The 18,932-nt window shown below is 44.5% G+C and overlaps 1 protein-coding gene across 5 annotated transcripts in view; it reads left to right on the top strand.

The window, feature by feature from the left end:
* The window catches only part of LOC114046848 (sodium-dependent lysophosphatidylcholine symporter 1-like), a 41,351-nt gene that overhangs the window by 2,375 nt on the left and 20,044 nt on the right, over positions 1-18,932 (top strand). For all 5 annotated transcript variants that reach the window (XR_003569563.1, XR_003569562.1, XR_003569561.1 and 2 more), the window contains exons 2-5: positions 2,172-2,291; positions 7,900-8,024; positions 11,454-11,586; positions 13,483-13,561. Coding sequence is in view for 1 of the 5 variants with exons in the window: in XM_027867403.1 (XP_027723204.1) it covers positions 2,172-2,291; positions 7,900-8,024; positions 11,454-11,586; positions 13,483-13,561 (457 nt within the window). In the remaining 4 variants the exon portion in view is untranslated. The remainder of the gene's footprint in view (positions 1-2,171; positions 2,292-7,899; positions 8,025-11,453; positions 11,587-13,482; positions 13,562-18,932) is intronic.

Genomic DNA, 18,932 nt, shown 5'->3' with positions numbered 1-18,932 from the left:
GTTTGTGTTTATGTACACACAATATATATCATATCATAAATGTACGTATACATATATTCCATATTCTAAGCTAGAAGGGATGTTAGAGACCATCTAGTCCAACCATCTCATTTGACACATGGGAAAGCTGAGGCTAAGAAAGGTTAAATATCAAGGTCATACAGTAAATGGTAGAACTGGGATTTAAATCCACATGCCTTTTCTACAACACTGAGCTGTCTCTGTATATGCCCACACGTGTCTGGGGCCCTGTGTGGATGTGTGTGAGCATGCATATATTTCTGTGGAGCACTCACAAAACAAAGCTGGCCCAGCCTGACCAGATGAGCCAGGATTGGATAGTGGAACAGATAAATGAGACACAGGAGTCTTCTCAGCCACATGTTTGTTAGTGTGAATAAGGAGGGGTTGGAGTGGAGATAGCAGATTCAGGCCTACATCTCCCTCCTTATGAAACTGGGCCACCTCAGGGAGGTTGGCTGAGGTGCCCGGTGGGGTGGAAAGAAAGAGTAGGACTCTTACACATGCCCACACACCCGAAGTCATTAGGGAAACCAGAGTGGTGGGGAGCTGGAGTTGTGTGTGATGCCAGGCAGCCCACCCCATCCCTGTGCTGTGAGCCTTAAAAGGGCTGGGGTGTTGCTTGTCCTCCTGGAAGGGGACACTCTCCTCTGAGTTGGCTGGGCCTCTGCTTGTCACTGAGCAGTTGCCTCCTACCGGGAAAGAGTCTCTACCTCCTGACTTCCTTGGCTTCCTTCCAGTCCCAGGCAAAATCCCTCCTTGTACAGGAAGGCTTTTGTATCCCAATTCCCCTTAATCCTATTGCTTCACTCCTGGTTATTTCCAACTTATCTTGTCTATAGCTTGTTTGTACGTACAGTTATGTTATTTCTCCCATAGTGCCTGGCACATAAAAAGTGCTTAATATAGATGTTCACTGGCTAACTGAACCTCTTCAGTACAGCCAGGATATAGCAATAATACTAAGAACTGTTCATATTTACAACACAGTTTATGGTTCCAAAGTACCTTCCCATGCATTCTTTTATAGGGCCCTTTCTCTCTGCACCCTTCTGCAGGAGGGGAGCAGCTGGGATTATGAGTTCCCTTTTACAGAAGAGAAAACTGAAACTTAGAAAGTGCAAGTGATATTCCCAAAGTCACACAGTAAGCGTTAGTCATATAATCTTCCAGTTGAGTCTTTCTAGCTCTGGAGAATGACTTCAGCCCCCAACTGAAGCAGGAATCCCCTCTACGTCACCCCTGGCCAGTGTTCATACAGACTCTGCCTCAACACTTCCAAAGACAGAGCCTTCAGTATATGTCCCAAGGCAGCTAGTTCCACTGCTGGATATCTCTGAGGTTCAGAAATTCTTTACATTCAACCAGTTTGCTCTCTTCTAACTTAGCATGGTTGTTCAGGCATTTCAGTGTCCTACTCTTCATGACCCCATTTAGGGTTTTCTTGGCAAAGACACTGCAGTGGTTTGCCATTTCCTTTTCCAGCTCATTTTACAGATGAGGAAACTGAGGTAAACAAGGTTAAGTGACTTGGCCAGGGTCACAGAGCTAGTAAGTGTCTGAGGCTGGATTTGCACTCAGGCCTTCCTGACTCCAGGCTCAGCATTCTATTCAATACAGCACCTCACTACTTTAAAAGTCATTTAGCCCAACATCTTAATTTTAAGGATGAAAAAATTGAGAACCACATCATTTACCAGACTTCCTCAAAGTCACATAGATAATGAGCATCCAAGGTAGAATTTGAACCCAAGTCCTCAGTTTCCAGAGCCAGAGCTTTCTTCATTATCCTATGCTCTTTCCCCTTTGGTTCTAGTCCCTGGGGCTGGGAGGTGGGGATTACGGTTTATTTGGGAAGTTAAGACATATCCCCTCTCCCACAGGTTCTCCCTACATCTCTTCTCCCAGCTAAACATCCCCAGTTTCTCCCATAGACTTGTGACGTAGTTCTCTTTTCCCATGGCCTTGGGGTTCTCAAGCTAGAAGTTCAGTTGGGAAGAAGAAAGATTGAGGTGGTGCCAGGTATTGGCTCAAACAGATCTGGGGGGGGGGGAGATGAGGGAACAACAGAGAGCAGTAGTCTTTGGGAGGTGTTGGGACATTGGTGGGTGGCAAATGCCTGTGCTCACTGATCTTCATGTTTGTGCCAGGGGAAATCATGGCTGCCCACATCCAGAAAGATCTGCTATGCCCTGGGAGAAGCTCCATACCAGCTGACTGGCAATACTATTTCCTTCTTTCTGCAGATTTTCCTCTTGGATGTAGTACAGGTGAGAATCCCAAGGGGTAGAAAGGATGTGAATAAATGTCCCTTACCTTCCATTTGGCACTATCAGTAACTATGTGTGTTGAGGACATTGGGTATTGGCATCTTGTGATGGGTTCCCAGGTAAACAGAAATTTAAAGAGGCCTGGGCTAGGAATCTAGAGACCTGGGTTCAGATCCCAGCTCTGCCATTGACTCACTATGTCAGATAGTGGACAGATCTTTTCCTTTCTCTGGGCCTCATTTTCCCCTGCTCTAAATTCTATGTTCTGTGTTCCAAAGACTCTTCCAGCTTTGATGTTCTATGTACCTTTTTTTGCATCATGGACCCCTTTGACAATGTGGTAAAGCCTATAGATGTCATCTTAAAATAACTTTTTAGATGCATAAAATAAAATACATAAGATTCAAGGAAACCAATTATATTGAAATATAATTATTAAAATATTAAAGTTCTAAGTTTACAAACTCCTTGAAATCTATCCATGGATCCCAACTAAAGAACCTCAGCTCTAAGATCTCTTTCAGTGCTAACATTTTCTATCATAAGGTCGATGCCAGCTCAGACATTCAGTGTTCAAAGGTCTCCTCCTTTTCAGGCATTCTGTGTTTAAAGGTCTTTTCCAGCTTTGAAGTTCTATGTTTCTGTGATTTCTCTGGTGGAAGAGGTAAGCTATGAATCAATCACATGGAACTTTTAATTTGGTTGTAGATGCAACTGGAGAAAGAACTAGATGAATCTGGCTCTTGTCTTTAAGTGGTATTGTAACTGGCATTGTGATGAAGCCAGGCTCACATTCAATCACAGACTGTTAAAAGTACCAGGAGCCTTAGAGATCATCCAGTTCCACCACCTCTCTCTCCATTTTACAGATGAGGAAAATGAGGCCTAAAAAAAGGAAATGACTTGCCCAAGGTTACTCAATGAGTCAACCAATCAAAAAGTGTTTATTACAAAAACAAAAGTGAAAGTCTGTGCTTCATGAGGAGGTCACAGTCTAATGAGGGAAATATGCAAACAATTTCACACAAACTACATGCAAGTTAAATTGGAAATAACAGAGGGAAGGCACTAGAATTAAGGGGGATTGAGAAAGGTAAGATTTTAGCTAGGATTCGAAGGAAGTCAGGAAAACCAGGAGGTGGAGGTGAGCATGGAGAATGGTCCAGGCATGGGGGCTAGTCAGTGAAAACATCTAGAGTCTGGAGATGGAGTGTTTTGTGAGAGAAGCAACAAATAGGCCAGTATCACTTTATCAAGGAGTACAGGGAGGTGGGGTGGGTGAAAAGTGTAAGAAAACTGGAAGACAAGGGAGGAGGGCTCAGGTTATGAAGGGCTTTTAATGACAGAGGATTTTACATTTGATTCTAGAGATGATAGGGAGCCACTGGAGTTTATTGAGTTGGGGGTGGCATGGCGGTGGGAGTGTTGGGGGGAGTGATATAGCCAGACCTGCACTTTACGAGAATCCATTTGACTGCTGAATGGAGGATGGATGGAGTTAGGAGAGACTTGTGTCAGGCAGGTTATTGCAATAGTCTAGGCATAAGGTGATAAGGACCTGCATCAGGATGGTGGCAGCGTCAGAGGAGAAAAGGGGGTTTATTTGAGAGATGTTACAAAGGTAAAATGGATAGACCTTAACAACAGACTGGATATGGGGGGGGGGGTGTGTGAGGAGAAAGTGAGGAGTTAAGGATGACATCTAGGTTATGAGCCTAGGTGTCTGGGAAGATGGTGGTGCCCTCAGTAGTAATAGGGAGGTTAGGAAGAGGGGAGAGTTTTAGGGGGAACATTATTAGTTGAATTTTGAATATGTTGAGTTTAAGATGTCTGCTGGACATCCAGTCTGAAATGCCTAATAGGCAGTCAGAGATGTGACTCTGGAAGTCAGCAGAGAGGCTAGGCCTGGATAAGTGGATTTGAGGGTCATCAGCATAGAGATGATAATTGAAGCCATGGGAGCTGATGAGATCACCAAGTGAAATGGTATCCAGGGAGAGAGGTCCCAGTACAGAACCCTGTAGAACACCCATGATTAGTAGTGGATGTGACCTGGATGAAGACCCGGGAGATTCAGAAGGAATGGTTAGCTAGGTGGGAGAAGAACCAGGAGAAAGTAGTGTCCTGAAAATGTAGAGAGAAGAGAATATCAAGGAGAACAGGGTGACTGACTATCAAAGGCTGAAGATCAAAGGTCAAGAAGGATGAGGATTGAGAAAAGGGCATTAGATTTAGCAATTAAAGGATTGTCAATAACTTTGGAGAGAGCAATTTCAGTTGAATGATGAGGTCATAAGCCAGATTGTAGAACATTAAAAAGAGAGTGAAAGGGAAGTGGAAACACCTATTATTGTCGCTGTTCAGTCGTGTCCAACTTTTCGTGACTGTGTATGGGGTTTTCTTGGCAAATATACTAGAGTGAGTCACCATTTCCTTCTCCATTTTGTTTTACAGTTGAGGAAACTGAGGCAAACAGGGTTAAGTGACTTGCTCAGTCACACAGCTAGCAGGTATCTGAGGCCAGATCTGAACTCAGAAAGAGTCCTCCTGACTCCAGGCCTGGCATTCTATCCACTGGGTCACCTAACTGCCCCAAGGAAAGGGAAATGAAAACACCTATTACAGACAGCATTTTTAAAGAGTTTAGCCCAAAAGAGCAGGAGGGAAATGGGATAATAGCTAGCAGGAATGTATGGATCAAGTGAGGACTTTTTGAAGATGGCAAAGACATGAGTGTGTTTGTCAACAGTAGGGAAGGAGCCAGTAGACAGCGAAGGATTGGAGATAAGTGAGAGAGCAGAGAAGACAGAGGGGGTAATCTGCTGGAGAAGATGGGATCACTTGTGCATGCAGTGAGTGGGCTTTGCCTTTGATAAAGAAAAGAACCACCTCTCCATGTAAGATGGAGGTAAAGGAGAAGGTAGTGGCAGAGAGTATCTGGTTGAAACAAGATGAGGAGGAAGAGAGGAGAGGGAGCTCTTAGTGAATGGACTCAATTTTTTTTAGTAAAATATGAGGCAATATTCTCAGCTGAGAGAGTAGGAGACAGGGAATCATGGGAGGTTTGAAGAAGGATGAAAAGGTTTGGAAGAGTTATTGATGAGTGGGAAAGTGAGTCAAATAGAGAGACGTAAAAGAATTGATTGCCTTGCAGCAGTGAGGGCCCAGTTGAGGTTATATAAGACATTTCTAGTGGACCCAGTCAAGCACAGTTTCGTGATTTTCTCCAGCGTTGTTTAGCAGCATGTGTGTAAGAACAAAGGCAGCACATGGTGGGAGTGAACCAAGACTAAGGTTTGGCAGGGCAAGACCCAAGATACAGTAAAGGAGCAGCAGCCTTAAGAAAAAAGGAAAGTCACTAAGAAGTCAAGATAGGGAAGAGAAGAGAGTGTAGCTAGTGATGTAAGGGTGATGGCCTGTGAGAGAACTGAGGGATCAAGGGGTTGACAGTAATAGCATGGACGAAGAATGGGGTTTGGGGTTGCAAAGAAGGAGAGGTGGAATGACGATAGATTGTGATCAGAGAAGAGAATTCAGAGTTCATAGACATGGAAGTGGTGCATTTGTGGGTGATGGCAAGGTCAAAGGTACAGCCATCTTTGTATGAACTGAGGTAGGATAGAGGAGTAGGTTATGTGAAATGAGAGACTCTTAAGGTTAAGATGTTTGAAGATGTATCAGTATGTATGTTGAACTGTCCTATATTATGAAGAACTATGAGGTTACAATGTTTGAAAGAGTATTAGTATGTACATTGAGGTCCCATATTATGAGGACAGGAGTTGAGGAGGAAAGAAAAATCAAAAGCCAAGCACTGAACTCATTGAGGAAAGAAGGGGAGTGTCTTGGGGGGTCAGTAGATAACAGTTACCCAATTTTGATTAGGTGGTAGATATGAATTGAACCTCAAAGGAGGAGAGGTTTCTGAGTGATAGTAGTAGGGGGAAAAGGTTATGGATGTGAACCTAGCAAAATCCTGCTGGGATTTTTTTAAATTTCTGATCACTGAGGAGCCCCTCAAAAATTTATCATCTCCCATAAATGATACATAGACTGTCATACCCATCTGTGCAGCTTCCAGACCCTTGGCATAGTCTGCAGTCCCAAACCTTCCCTGGTTGAGCAAGAACCTGTGCTTTCTCAGGGGCCTTTGAAATCTGTCAGCTCCTTTTCAAGTGAGCAGCAAAAATGTTACACTCTTCTACTGGAGAAGAAAGCACTATACTCAAATGGAGTGATGGCTTCCATGGACACCAACTAGTGTCCACATTCCCTTATTTTCCCCTTCCCCTCCGGTCCTTCCTGCTTCATTCCCATTTCTCCTCCTTTCTCTCTCCTCCTTTCCCTTCTCTTCATTCCCATAATTCCCTCTCTTCTTTCCCCTTCCCTCCTCTTTTCTCCATCCTCCCCTTCTCTCCTCGTTTCCCTCTACCTCTTTCCTTTCCCTACTCTTTTCTCATGCTCCTTCTTTCTTCCCTTTTCCCCTCCTCTCCTTCCTTTGTCCCAGAATTTCTTAACTTTTTTTTTTTTTTGGTGTAATGGACCCCTTTGAAGGTCTAGTGAGACCTATGGACTCTGCCTTAGAATCATATTTTAAAATAGTTGAAAATGTTAAAATTTATTGAGAGGTTAGTGAAAATAAAGCTGCAATTTTTATCCCCATACAACTCCTAGAAATCGATTTTTGGATCACAGGATAAAACTCCTGCTCGATCCCTTATGTTCTCCCTCCCCTAGCCCTCTGTCCTTCCTCTGTCCTCTTTTGTTTCTTCTCTCTTATCTCCCTTTCCTTTTCTATCTTCTTCTTTTCTCTTTTTCTCACTTCTCCCTCCCTTTCTCTGTCCTCCTCTCTCCCTTCTCCCCTCTCTGATCAAGTAATATCCATGGCTCCTGTGTGACTACATCTTTACTTAATACATCCAATTCCTCATTATCCGGAGGAATTTTTCCCACTTTGTGGGTTTTTCCAGGGTAAGGAGCTCCTTCTAAACTGACTGCCATTTTTTGTCCTGACAGCCTTCTCTCCCACCACACACACCTCCAAGAGCAGCACAGTCTACCTGTGCTTAATTGAAGAATTGTAATTTTTACAGCTAATCCAGCTTCTTCTTTCTTCTCTCTTCCTTCTCATACGGCTGGAAGGAACCTGAGAATATAGAACACGAAGTGTCAAAGCTGGAGGGACCTTTGACTTAGAACACGAGGGCAGAAAGGAACTAGTTAGTCCAATCCTGGCCTTTTACAGATAAGGAAACTGAGGCTGGGGAGACAAAGTAAATCTAGGAGACAAAGTCAGCTAGAAAGTCAGTGACAACCAGGATTAGAAACTAGACCTTTCCCTTCTTCTATCTCCTCTCCTTCCCATATCTCATCTTTCTAATTTGTATAACATTTGTACGACAGAGCTTTGCAGAATGTTTTCACTCGCAAGAGAAGAAAAGTAGGTTGTCACCTCCGTTTTAAAGATGGGGAGACTGAGGCCCAGACAGCTGAAGTGATCTGCCCATGATCCCACAGCAAGTCAAGGCCAGCTCTCTTGTCTGTTCCAGGGGACTGTGTTGGTTGTCCCCCGGTGACCCAACCCTGATCTCTCTTCGTCTCATTCCAGCTGGATCCCTTCTGGGCCTCCTCCGTTATCTTCCTCGGCCGAGCATGGGATTCAGTATCTGACCCCATTGTTGGCTTCCTGGTGAGCAGAAGCCCCCGGAGGAAGTGTGGCAAACTGATTCCATGGTGAGTGAGGCAGGTCCTGCAGGTTGGGAAAAGCAGGATTCCAGGTCCTTCCCTGCCACCAAAGGCTCAAAGACTGAGTCATTCAACAAACATTTATTAAGCACTAACTGTGTGGGGGACACCAAGCTACCTAGAAGACATTAAAAGTTTAGATGAGACTTAGGCCAATCTAGTAGGGGAATAAGATACAAACATAATAAGACATGTTAAGTGCATTAGAGAGAATCTGGACATAGTGCTGAGGTTATTGACCTGAAAAATTAGGGAGGACTTCCTGGAGGAGTTGGCATTTCAATTGGGCTTTAAAGGAAAAAAGAAAAATTAAGTAGGCAAAGTGGGAAGGGAGCATATTCCAAGCAGAGGGGAAAACCCAAACAAAGGTTCAGAAGCGTAGAGTGTATATTGGGGCAGAGAGTTTGGCTGGGGCATAGAGTGTGGTTAAGGAAATGCTATGAGATAACACATAAGAGTGGCACCAATTTGTGGAAGGCCTTGAATGCCAGCAAACGAGTTTGAGCTTAAGGCCCTGAACACCAGGCAAAGGAGTCTGAGCTTTGATCAGCAGACAGAAGAAAAACAGTAAAGGATTTTGAGTTCAGATTTGACACTGGCTATTTCAAAAAACTCAGACAAACATTTATTAAATGCCTGTGTTCAAGACCCTGTCCTAGGTGATGGGAATACAAAGCAAAGACTGAAAACAGTACCTTTTCTCAAGGAGCTTATATTCTTTTGGAGGATATAACATGGAAGCAGATACATAAATACAAGATGAATTAAGGTGAGAGAACATTTACAGGTAGGGTGATCAGGAAAGAGGATGTCCACGAGCTGAGCCATGAACAAGGCTAAGGATTTGAAGAGGCAGAGGTCAGGAAGGAAGACATTGGCACAGCTGGTGCCGAGGTTTGGGACAAGGAGATGGCATGTCAAATTCAGGGGACTTCCTAACTGAGGTGTGGAATCAAGGATGCCTTCTCTGGGTTGGGCCCAGGTGACTGCTCAACCACAGGAGGAGAGACTCAAATTTTCTCAAGAATAAGCAGTCTCACCAAGCAGGGACATGGCAGGATGAAGCTGCATGCTCAAACTGGGCCTCTTTTGTCCCTTAATACCCTTGATTGATTCAGTCTGGCCTAGGAGTCAGGAGAAATGAATCCTAGTAATTAATTTATTCATTGGATCAATAAATATTTATTAATCACCAACATTACCTACCATAGGCCAAACACAGTACAGGGGGCTAAGATGATACAGGTTTCCATAGGACACAGGGTCCTTACAGCCTAGTAGGGAGATGAATACAGTGGTACAGTTTCACTAGAACCCAGAGTATAGGTAGGGAAGTACTGTCAGATAAGGCCAGAAAGTATTACATAACTGCATTAGAAAGGTACAAAGCAAAGTGCACTATGAGGTCTGAAAAGAAAGTCTATTCCTGATTAAAGAGATCAAAGTTGAAGTGGACTTGAATTGAAACTGGGCCTCAGTTTCCTTCCCTGTAAAATAGGCACCTAGGTGGTATAGTTGCTAGAGCTCTGGACTTAAGAGTCACCAAGACCTGAGTTCAAATTCTGCCTCAGCCACTTACTAGCTCTGTGACCCTGGGCAAGTCACTTAACCTTTTTTAGTCTCAGCTTCCTCCTTTGTAAAATAAGGATAATTATTGCAGCTACTTAATAGGATTATTGAGAAGATCAAATGAGATAATGTATTTTAAAGTGCTACATAAATGCTAGCTATTATTATTAATGAGGGGGTTAAACTAAATGATCTCCACCAGGTCAGACAGCTTATGATTCTTTGGGTCTCAGTTTTCTCACCTGTAAATTGGAGATAATAATCTTGCTTACCTTGAAGGACTGTTATGAGGAACACAATGGAGGCAAAGCCACACAAATATAAGTGTAAGTAGTTATAGTCCCAGTGGGGTTTCCATGAAGGGTATTTTTCTGGCCAAGTTCCAAGAGATGTTCTAGTATTAGAAACCTCAAAGTCCTCTGACCCTGAGTGGCATCTTCATAAAGCCAGCTCTGGACCTGAGGAGCTTTGTGCTCAAAGTTAGGAAAGCTAAGCTGTGGCATCTGTGGTTCCCCTCTTCTGGATCTCGGCTGCCTCACCTACAATCAATCAACATTTATTAAGCACCTTCTAGGGGCCAGGCACTATGCTAAGCACTGGGGATACAAAAAGAGGCAAAGGACAGTCCCTGCGGGGGCAACTAGGTGGTGCAGTGGATAGAGCACCTGCCCTGGAGTCAGGAGGACCTGAGTTCAAATCCAGCCTCAGACACATGATACTCACTAGCCGTGTGACTCTGGGCAAGTCACTTAACCCCAATTGTCTCACCAAAAACAAAACAAAACAAAACAAAACAGTCCCTGCCCTCAAGGAGTTTACAATCTACTGAGAATTTACAAAATGAATATAATGATGTCTTATCTGCCGTTAAGGCAATGGGCTAGACCCCATAATCTCTTGAAGTCCCTTCTAGCTCTAAGGGCCGTGATCTGAAGTCTTCATGTGCTGGAAATCTTGTTTGGGTTGGGGCAGGAGTAGGGCTTGTACATTGCATTTGGAAGGGCAACTCTTCCTGTTTTGTCCTCGGAAAGTTCTCAGAAATGTCAAATTTACATTTCTAATTGATTATGGACTGGATGCTAAACTTACTTGAATCTTGCTTTGTTTGCTGAGCTCCCTGCAGGGATTCAGGAACCAAGCCAGCAGAGGAAATCTCCCAGAAGTTTGTCTGTTTAGTACATTCCAGACAATGGATCATTTTCTACTGACTTATCTTTTTTTATCCTTAAAGTGAAGGAAATGTCAGTTATTTGAGCTGCCTTAGTTAAATTCTAGTTAACTGAGGTCCCTGTATGCCAGGCTTTGCCCCCCAAACACCCACCCATTCTGAGATGAGCAAATATCAGTCAGCCATATCATAAGATTTCTCCCCAGTTCAGATCATAGAACACAGTGTAAGAACCAAGAGGGCCCTTACAACATAGAACATCATAGCTAATAGGGACCCTGAAACATAAAACGTAGAAAGTCAGAACTGGAAAGGACCTCAGTGCATAGAATGTCAGAGCTGTAAGAGGCCTCAGATCCTAGAATATGTGAGGTGAGATGTATCTTAGAAACCATCCAACCTCTTCACTTAAATCAAATAAAAACAACAAATCCACAAAATTAAATAGCTACTGTGTGTAAGAGCAGTGCACTACAGTGCTAGAAGAGATGAGATTTTATAGAGGATGAAATTGAGGCCCAGAGAGGAGAAATGACTTGTCCAAGGTCACCCAGCAAGTTATTTTCTATGCCAGGACTAGAACCCAGGTCTCTTGACTCCTGGTCCAGGGTTCTGGACATGACCTCTGTGCCCTGCCTCATGGGGTTACACCCCCCCCCCCTTCTTTCTCTGTTTCACAGGGTTTTGGGCTCTACCCCCTTTGGTGTCTTGCTGTACTGCCTCCTCTGGTTCACACCCTCTGACACCCTCCCCACCTCCTGGAAGTTCTTCTGGCACCTGACCACCTACTGCTTCTTCCAGACATGTCTGAGTGTAAGGTAGCTCCAAGAGCTCTGGGGGTTGGGGCTCACTTGGGAGCCTGGGGATGCCAAATGCAGACTAAAGTATGAAGTGGGGCTGGGTGGAGGGAGGGAGAGGGAGATTCAGCGCTTGGCATGGGGTCTAGTGCTAAGAGCACGAGAATGGATGCACGAGTGAGAGTCAGGAGGTCGAGGTTCTAGTCCCATCTCTGCCGCTCATTTTCTATGTGACCTTGAGCAAACGGACCCAGGTCCCCTCACCTGTAATCAATCAGTCAAGAGGCATTCATTAATCACCTGCATGTGCTAGGTGCTAGGTATTCAAAGGCAGAAATAAAACAATCCCCACCCTCAAGGAATTTACATTCCATCTGGTGAAACAACATGTGCACATATGAGTTTTAATCAAATCAATACAAAAAGTAAAATATAAGGTGATTTTGGAGGGGAAGTGCTAGCAGCTAGGGGGATCAAGAATGACCTTATGTAAGAGGCGACATGTGAGCTCGACTTTGAAGGAAGCCAGGAATTTCAAGAGGCAGAGGTGAAGATTGCATATTCCAGACATGAGGGGACAGCCTGGGAGAAGACAAGGGCATAGAGATGGAATGTGGTGTGTGATGGAACAGCAAGATGACTAGTTTGACTGGACCAAAGAGTACCTGAAGGAGAGCAATTGTAATAGGCTGAGTTGGAGCCAGGTTGTAAAGGGCTTCAAGTGCCAGAGAAATTTGTATTTAATCCTAGAGAAAACTGGGAGCCTCTGGAGTTTATTGAGCAGGAAGCTGATGTGGTCAGACCTATGCTTCCAGACTGTCACTTTGGCAGCCATGTGGAGTGGGGATTGAAGAGGGGAGGATGAGGAAGGGAGACCAATAAGGGAGCTATGGCAATGGGTAAGGAGGGCATGAATTAGGGTGCTGACCATCTGACTGGTGAGAAGGGATCAGACACAAGCGATGGTGCAGAGGTACAATTGAAAAGACTTGGTAACCAATTGGATACGTGGGTCCAAGAGACCCACAATAAAGCCTAAGGATGGCTCAGTGGGACTGGGAAGGACTGTGGTGCCCTGGGCAGAAGGCATAAAATTCAGGAGAGGTGTGTTTGGGGGAGAAAACAATGTGTTCCATTTTGTTCACGTTGAATTTGAGATGTCTATGGGACATTTCAGTTTGAAATGTCCAATAGGTAGTTGGTGATGTAGGACTGGAGCCCCAGAGAAAATCCAAAGTTGGATATGTAGAGGTGAGAGTCATCTATGTAGAGATGATACCTCAATTATGGTAGAGGAGGCCCCCAGGAATGTAGTACGAAGAGAAAAGCACCCAGAACAGAGCTTTGGAGAACACCTATCATTGGATGGATGGATGGATGGATGGGTGGGTGGATGGATGATCCAAAAATGGAGACTAAGAAGGAGCCTTCACACAGATGGGAGAACCAAGAGAGCGGTGTCACTAAAAAATCAGAAAGTATCCAGGAGGAGAGGGTCAAATGTTACAAAGAGGTCAAGAAGGATGGAAGATTTTAATTAGATGGTATCTAAGGTTCCTTCCAGCTCCACCATTTTGAGATAAAGGACAGACTTATAAGTGGAGGGAGGCAAAGTGAGGATGGGAAAGTGGAGAGGAAAAGGCTGTTAGGACAGAAGGCAATTAATGGGCAAAATGAGCAAACTATCACTAGATAATGGAGAGCTGTCTGTGCTTATTAACTGTATGTGCACTGGTAGTTTGGGATCCTCTCCTGGCAGAGCATCCCAACAAGAATCAGGATGCATATCTGTTTTGTGTCTGGAAGTGTTTATCGCTGCCTTTGTGCTATGGGGCCCAGGGTAAGGGGAGCAGCGCAGGGGGTATGTGGCACAGTTAGAGACCTTAGTACCCATGGGCCTTTGCTTCTGCAGTGCTACCATGTGCCATACACTTCGATGACCATGTTCCTGGGTGGAAGCCAGAGAGACCGAGACTCTGCCACTGCCTACAGTAAGTGCCAACATCACCAGAAGGGGATGGGGGGTGGAGTGCATTTTTCCAGATCTAGGATATCCCTGGGCATCTCCCAAACATGTGCTTATTGAGAGCCCCAGTATTAACCACAATGCTCCTTCTATATTATACCCTCTTCACCAGTGGCCCCAGAGACCGTAGTGGCTGCCTCTTGAATTTACATAGAATTTTACTGCAAACTTTGCTTAAAACAAATAAACAAGCAGATCCCCATTCTTCATTACTGGAACTGAAATCAGGAGAACTGGATTCAAATCCATGCTGTAACATTCACTGGCTATGTGGCTTTGAGTAAAACAGTCATTCTCCCCCTCCCAATCTGTTTTCCCATCTGTAAAATGGTGATGATGATACTTATACCACCTACCTTCATAGTCTGTTATCCTTGAGCAAATCACTCCATCTTGATAAACCTCCGTTTCCTCATCTGTCAAATGGTGTATAATGGCTGTTTGTCCTATCTGCCTCTCAGGGTTGTAAGGAATAAGCCTTCTGAACCTGAAAGCAGTAAGGGTTTAACTACACATCAAAGAATGTATCTTTCACCTGGGAAAAGTGAGGCTCTAAAATGTGTCATTCCTTAAATAATGTGCATGTAGTCAGGCTAGAGACTACTGCCTTTATTCCCATCTCTTTACACCCTACCTGTTTTCAGAATCAGCTGAGAGAAGTCCCAAAGCCAAGTAAACCTAGGACAGCTCACTACAATTCACACAATATTTATTAAGCATGTTTGATTTGAGGGCCTGCTACTTGGACCATAATAATAGCACTTGTTTATATAGCACTTTAACATTTACAAATGCAACATACATTACCTCACTTAATCTTCACAACCCTTTGACAGTCACTATTATTATTCTCATTTTAAAAATGGAGAAACTGAGACTCAGAGAGGTTTAAGTGTTCTGCCCAGAGTCACAGGTGACATGGTCAGATTTGTGCTTTAGGAAAATCACTTTGTTACCTGAATGAAAGATGGACTGGGGTGAGGAGAAACTTGTGGCAGGCAAACCACCAGTTGGCTATCATAATAGTAGAGGTGTGAGGAGTGAGGGCCTGCTCAAGGGTGGTGGAAGCATCAGAGGAGAGTGGGGAGAGAGGCATATGCAAGAGATGTTACAAAGATAAAATCAATAGGCCTTGACAACATATTGGAAAAGGGGGGGAGGTGATAAAAGGTAGTGAGAAGTCATGGATGACACCTAGGTCAGGAGCCTTGGTGATTTGAGAGGTTGGTGGTACCTCAACAGTAATAGGAAAATTTGGGGAGGGAAAAGGTTTTGGGGGAAGGATAATGAGTTCAGTTTTGGACATGTAGTGTTTAGGATCTATAGAACAGCCAGTTCAAGAATGTTCATAGGAAATTGGAGGTGCAAACAGGACATCAGCATAGTAATTAGGGCTGGATAAGTAAAGATATCATCAGCATTATGATGATAATTGAATCTATGAGGGCTGATGAGATCACCAAGGGAAATAGTATAGAGGGAGAAGAGAAGCGGAACCAAGACAAAGTCCTGTGGGACACCCACAGGTAGCAGACATAACCTGGGTGAAGATCTGGCAAAAGAGGCTGAGAGGACACAATGAACTAGGTAATAGGAGAACCAGAAGACAGCAGTGTACTGAAAAACTAGAGAGAAGAGAGTATCAAGAAGAGAGTGAACAACAAGGTCAAAGGCTGCATGGAGGTCCAGAGGGATGACAACTGAGAGGAGGCCATTGGATTAGGCAATTAAGAGATCATCAGTAACTTTGGAGGGAATGGTTTTGGTTGAAAGATGAGCTCAGAAGCCAGAACGTAGAGAGCTGGAGTGAGAGGAGAGGAAGTGGAAGCCCCTGTTGCAGATGTCTTCTGAAGGAGGTTAGCCACGAAAGGCACAAGACATGTGGGATGATATTTGGTGGGGATGGAAGGGAGCATGTTTTGAGCATAGGGGAGATAAGGGCATGTTTATGAGCAGTAGGGAATTAGCCAGGAGACAGGGAGAAATCAAAGTGAGAGTGGGGATCATAGCAGGAGCAATATGGTAGAGTAGATGGGAATGCTGATGGGAAAGTCCATAAGCCAAGGGAAATAAGCCAGGCAATAAATATTTATTGGGAATGGGATCACTTGTGCACATGGAGGGATTTGCCTTGACAAGGAAAATGGTCACTTCTTCAGGTGAGATGGAGGAGATGGTAGCACAGGCATCTGAGTGATTTGTGATGAAGAGGAAAAAAGAGGGAGCTCTCGGTGAATGGCCTCAGTTTTTCAGTAAAATATGAGACAAGGCTCTCAGCTGAGAGTGTGGGGAGGGAAAGCCATGAGAGGTTTATGAAGGAATGAAAAGGTCTGTAAGAGCTGCTATGGAGTGGAGGCTAGTCAGTTAATTAGAAAGGTGCACAAGGATTGCCTTGCTGCAGTGAGGGTCCAACCGAGGTAATGTAACATAAATTTGTAGTGAACCCAGGCAGCATGTTTTCATAATTTTCTCCAACTTTGTTTAGCAGCACATGTGTAGGAACAAAAGCAGCACATGGTGGGAATGATCTAAAGTTCAGAGTTGGCAGGGCACAATTGACAATGTAAGGGGATGACTAACTCAAAAAAAAAAGTATACAGTTGAACTGGTTCACCAAGAGTTCAAAATGGGAAAGGGAGGGGAATGAAGCCAGTACATAGGTGATAGCCTGGGAGAGAACTGAGGGGTCAGGGAATAGACAGTCATAGTATGAATGAAGGATAGGGTTTGGGATAGTAAGGCAGAGGGAGCAGTGGAATGACACTAGCTTGTGATCAGATGAGAGAATTCCGGAGTTCAGGAACATGGTGGTGGTGCATTTGTGGGGGATCAAAGGTCTGACCATCTTTGTGTGTGGTTGAGGTGGGGTGGAGGAGGTGGTCATGGGAAATGAATAACCTGAGGGACCCTAAGGGTAGGGTATTTGAAAAAAAGTATCAATACGTATGTTGAAGTCCCATGGTATGAGGGCAGGAGTTGGGAGGAGAGAAAGACTGTGAGCCAGGCACAGAACTCATTGAGGAAGGAGGGAGAGTGTCCTTTAGTTCTGTAGACAGAATCTGAAGCCAATTTTGAACTCAGATCTTCCTGACTCCAGGCCCAACACTCTTTCTGCTGTACCACCTTGCTGCCTAGAATGGGAATATTAGCTTCTGCTCCCCTTGGGGACTACCACGAATAAGAAATGTAGACTCAGAGAACCTTAGCTCTGGAGAACTTTAGAACATGGAATGTCAGAACTGGAAAGGACCTTAGAACATAGTAGAGTTGAAAGGCACCTTAGAATATAGAACAAGTTGTTAGCCACCTCATTTTATAGATAGAGAAATTGAGGCCCAAAGAGGAAAAAGTTAATTGTCCAAGATAACACAGCAAGTAAGTGGCAGAGCTAAAATTAGAACCCAGGTCTCCTGACTTCCAGCTCAGGGCTTTTTCCACTAGATGAAGTAGATTCTATAGAGAAATAGAGTTAATCAGCTTGTTCCACATCTCCCATATTTTTCGCAGAGGTATCTGTAGGTAAAGGGACATACATGTAGCCTGTGATTCTGTGGAGAGAATCAAATGGGATGAGATAAGATTTTAGGATGAGAGCAAGGCCCCCATGTCTCCCAGGCCCACTTGTAGCTTAGAGCAGAGAAAACACAAATTCTTTGAGTGGGAGCCTGAGTCACAGTCAGAAGGCTCCCAGAGCACAACAGTGACTCACAGCTACCTCACCTGAGCCAGGGGCTATGCAGCCCCCATAGAGCTGAGGGTGAGTCATGGAAGCCCACACACTCCACAGAATCCAAGCTGTCTGGTGGCTAGGCAGTGCCATCCCCACACCCCACCTCCAATCCAGAGCCACCAGTCACTCCTCTGAGCCTCATCCCTCACCCACACCACAGCCTGCACTCGATTTACAGAACCACAATGTCAGAGCTGAAAGAGGCCTTAGAACATGAAATGTCAGAACTGGAAGGGACCTTGGAATATGAAATTGCAGGGCTGGGAGGGTCCTTCAAACAGAATTGTCAGAATTAGAAGTGACCTTAGAACACAGAATGTCAGAGCTAGGAGGACCCTTAGGACATAGAATATTGGAACTGGGAGAGCTCTTAGAACATAGAATGTCGGAGCTGGAAAGGACCTTAGAATATGTAATTTCAGGGCTGAGAAGGCCCTTCAAACACAGAATGTCAGAGCTGGAAGGGACCTTAGAACATAGAATGTCAGAACTGGGAGGATCAGTACAGGACAGTATCTATAAAATGAAGGTTTGGCCTACATGGTCTCTCTCCAGCTCTGGCATCCTAAGAACATTCCTTCATTGATTTAAAGTAAAGGAGAGTTTCCTAAGCCTCCCTTCATTCTATGCAGAGGTGGGAGACCATGGGTATGAAATATAGCATATGCTACTAGACTCTTTTTCAGTCTTTGTTACAGGGGAATGGTTCTCTGGGTAGTGAGTAGGAGACTCCTGTTTAGAAAGAGAGGTGATTAAAACCAAAAGATAGCAATATTTTATTTTTAAAGGGAGAGGTTGACTTGGAGCACTTAGAAGTCAAATGACCTGCCTAGGGTCATAGGGCCAGTCTGTCAGAGATAGGATTCGATCCCACATCTCCCTCCCTCTAAGACAACACTCCATCCATCATGCCTCCATAATCACCATATCTTACAATAATAGCACACATTTTTATAGCACTTTGCAATTCACAAAATACTTTGAAATCATATACCTCATTTAATCCTCAGGATAGCCCTGGAGAAGAGACAGAGCAAGAATTATCATGACAGTTTTACAGATTAAAACAAGCTGAGTCTCTGAGAAGGGAATTGGCTTGCCAAAACTCACCCAACTGATTAAGTGGCAAATCTGGTCCTGGACCCAAGTCCTTGTCCGGCACTGCCAATACCGCATCAGGGTGTGGACGTCAATCTCACTCTTGCCACTCAATCCCCGTGTGACCTTGGGCCTCCTCTTCCCCATCTATAAAGTCAGGGCGTCACTAGGTCAGACTTTCTCACCTGCTCTCACTGCTCCTGACTCTCTGGCCTTCTCTCTCCCTCCCTCCTCTAACACTACCTGTCACAGCTACACTTACACACCCATTTCATAGCCATCTTCAGATTCTCAGGTGACTGTCCCCCCTGCCGCCACCCCCATGCCAGGCTGGCCAGTCTGAGCTGTAGGTGCTTCTGCCAGAGCCTGCTTGTTTTATTCTGGAGAATATGTCTGTTCCTCCCTCCCTCGAGAATGCTCTGAGAGCCTTGGCCCATAAGGGAATAGGGGGGCATTTCCTACTTTCCTCTCTCATTTAGAAAGTAGGAGTTAGATGATATTATAGCAA

This window comes from Vombatus ursinus, unplaced genomic scaffold (assembly GCF_900497805.2).
Source record: "Vombatus ursinus unplaced genomic scaffold, bare-nosed wombat genome assembly UNPS02014786.1, whole genome shotgun sequence".
NCBI classification, from domain to species: domain Eukaryota; kingdom Metazoa; phylum Chordata; class Mammalia; order Diprotodontia; family Vombatidae; genus Vombatus; species Vombatus ursinus.
Note: the sequence above shows the minus strand (reverse complement) of the source record. Positions and strands in the feature narration are given on the sequence as shown.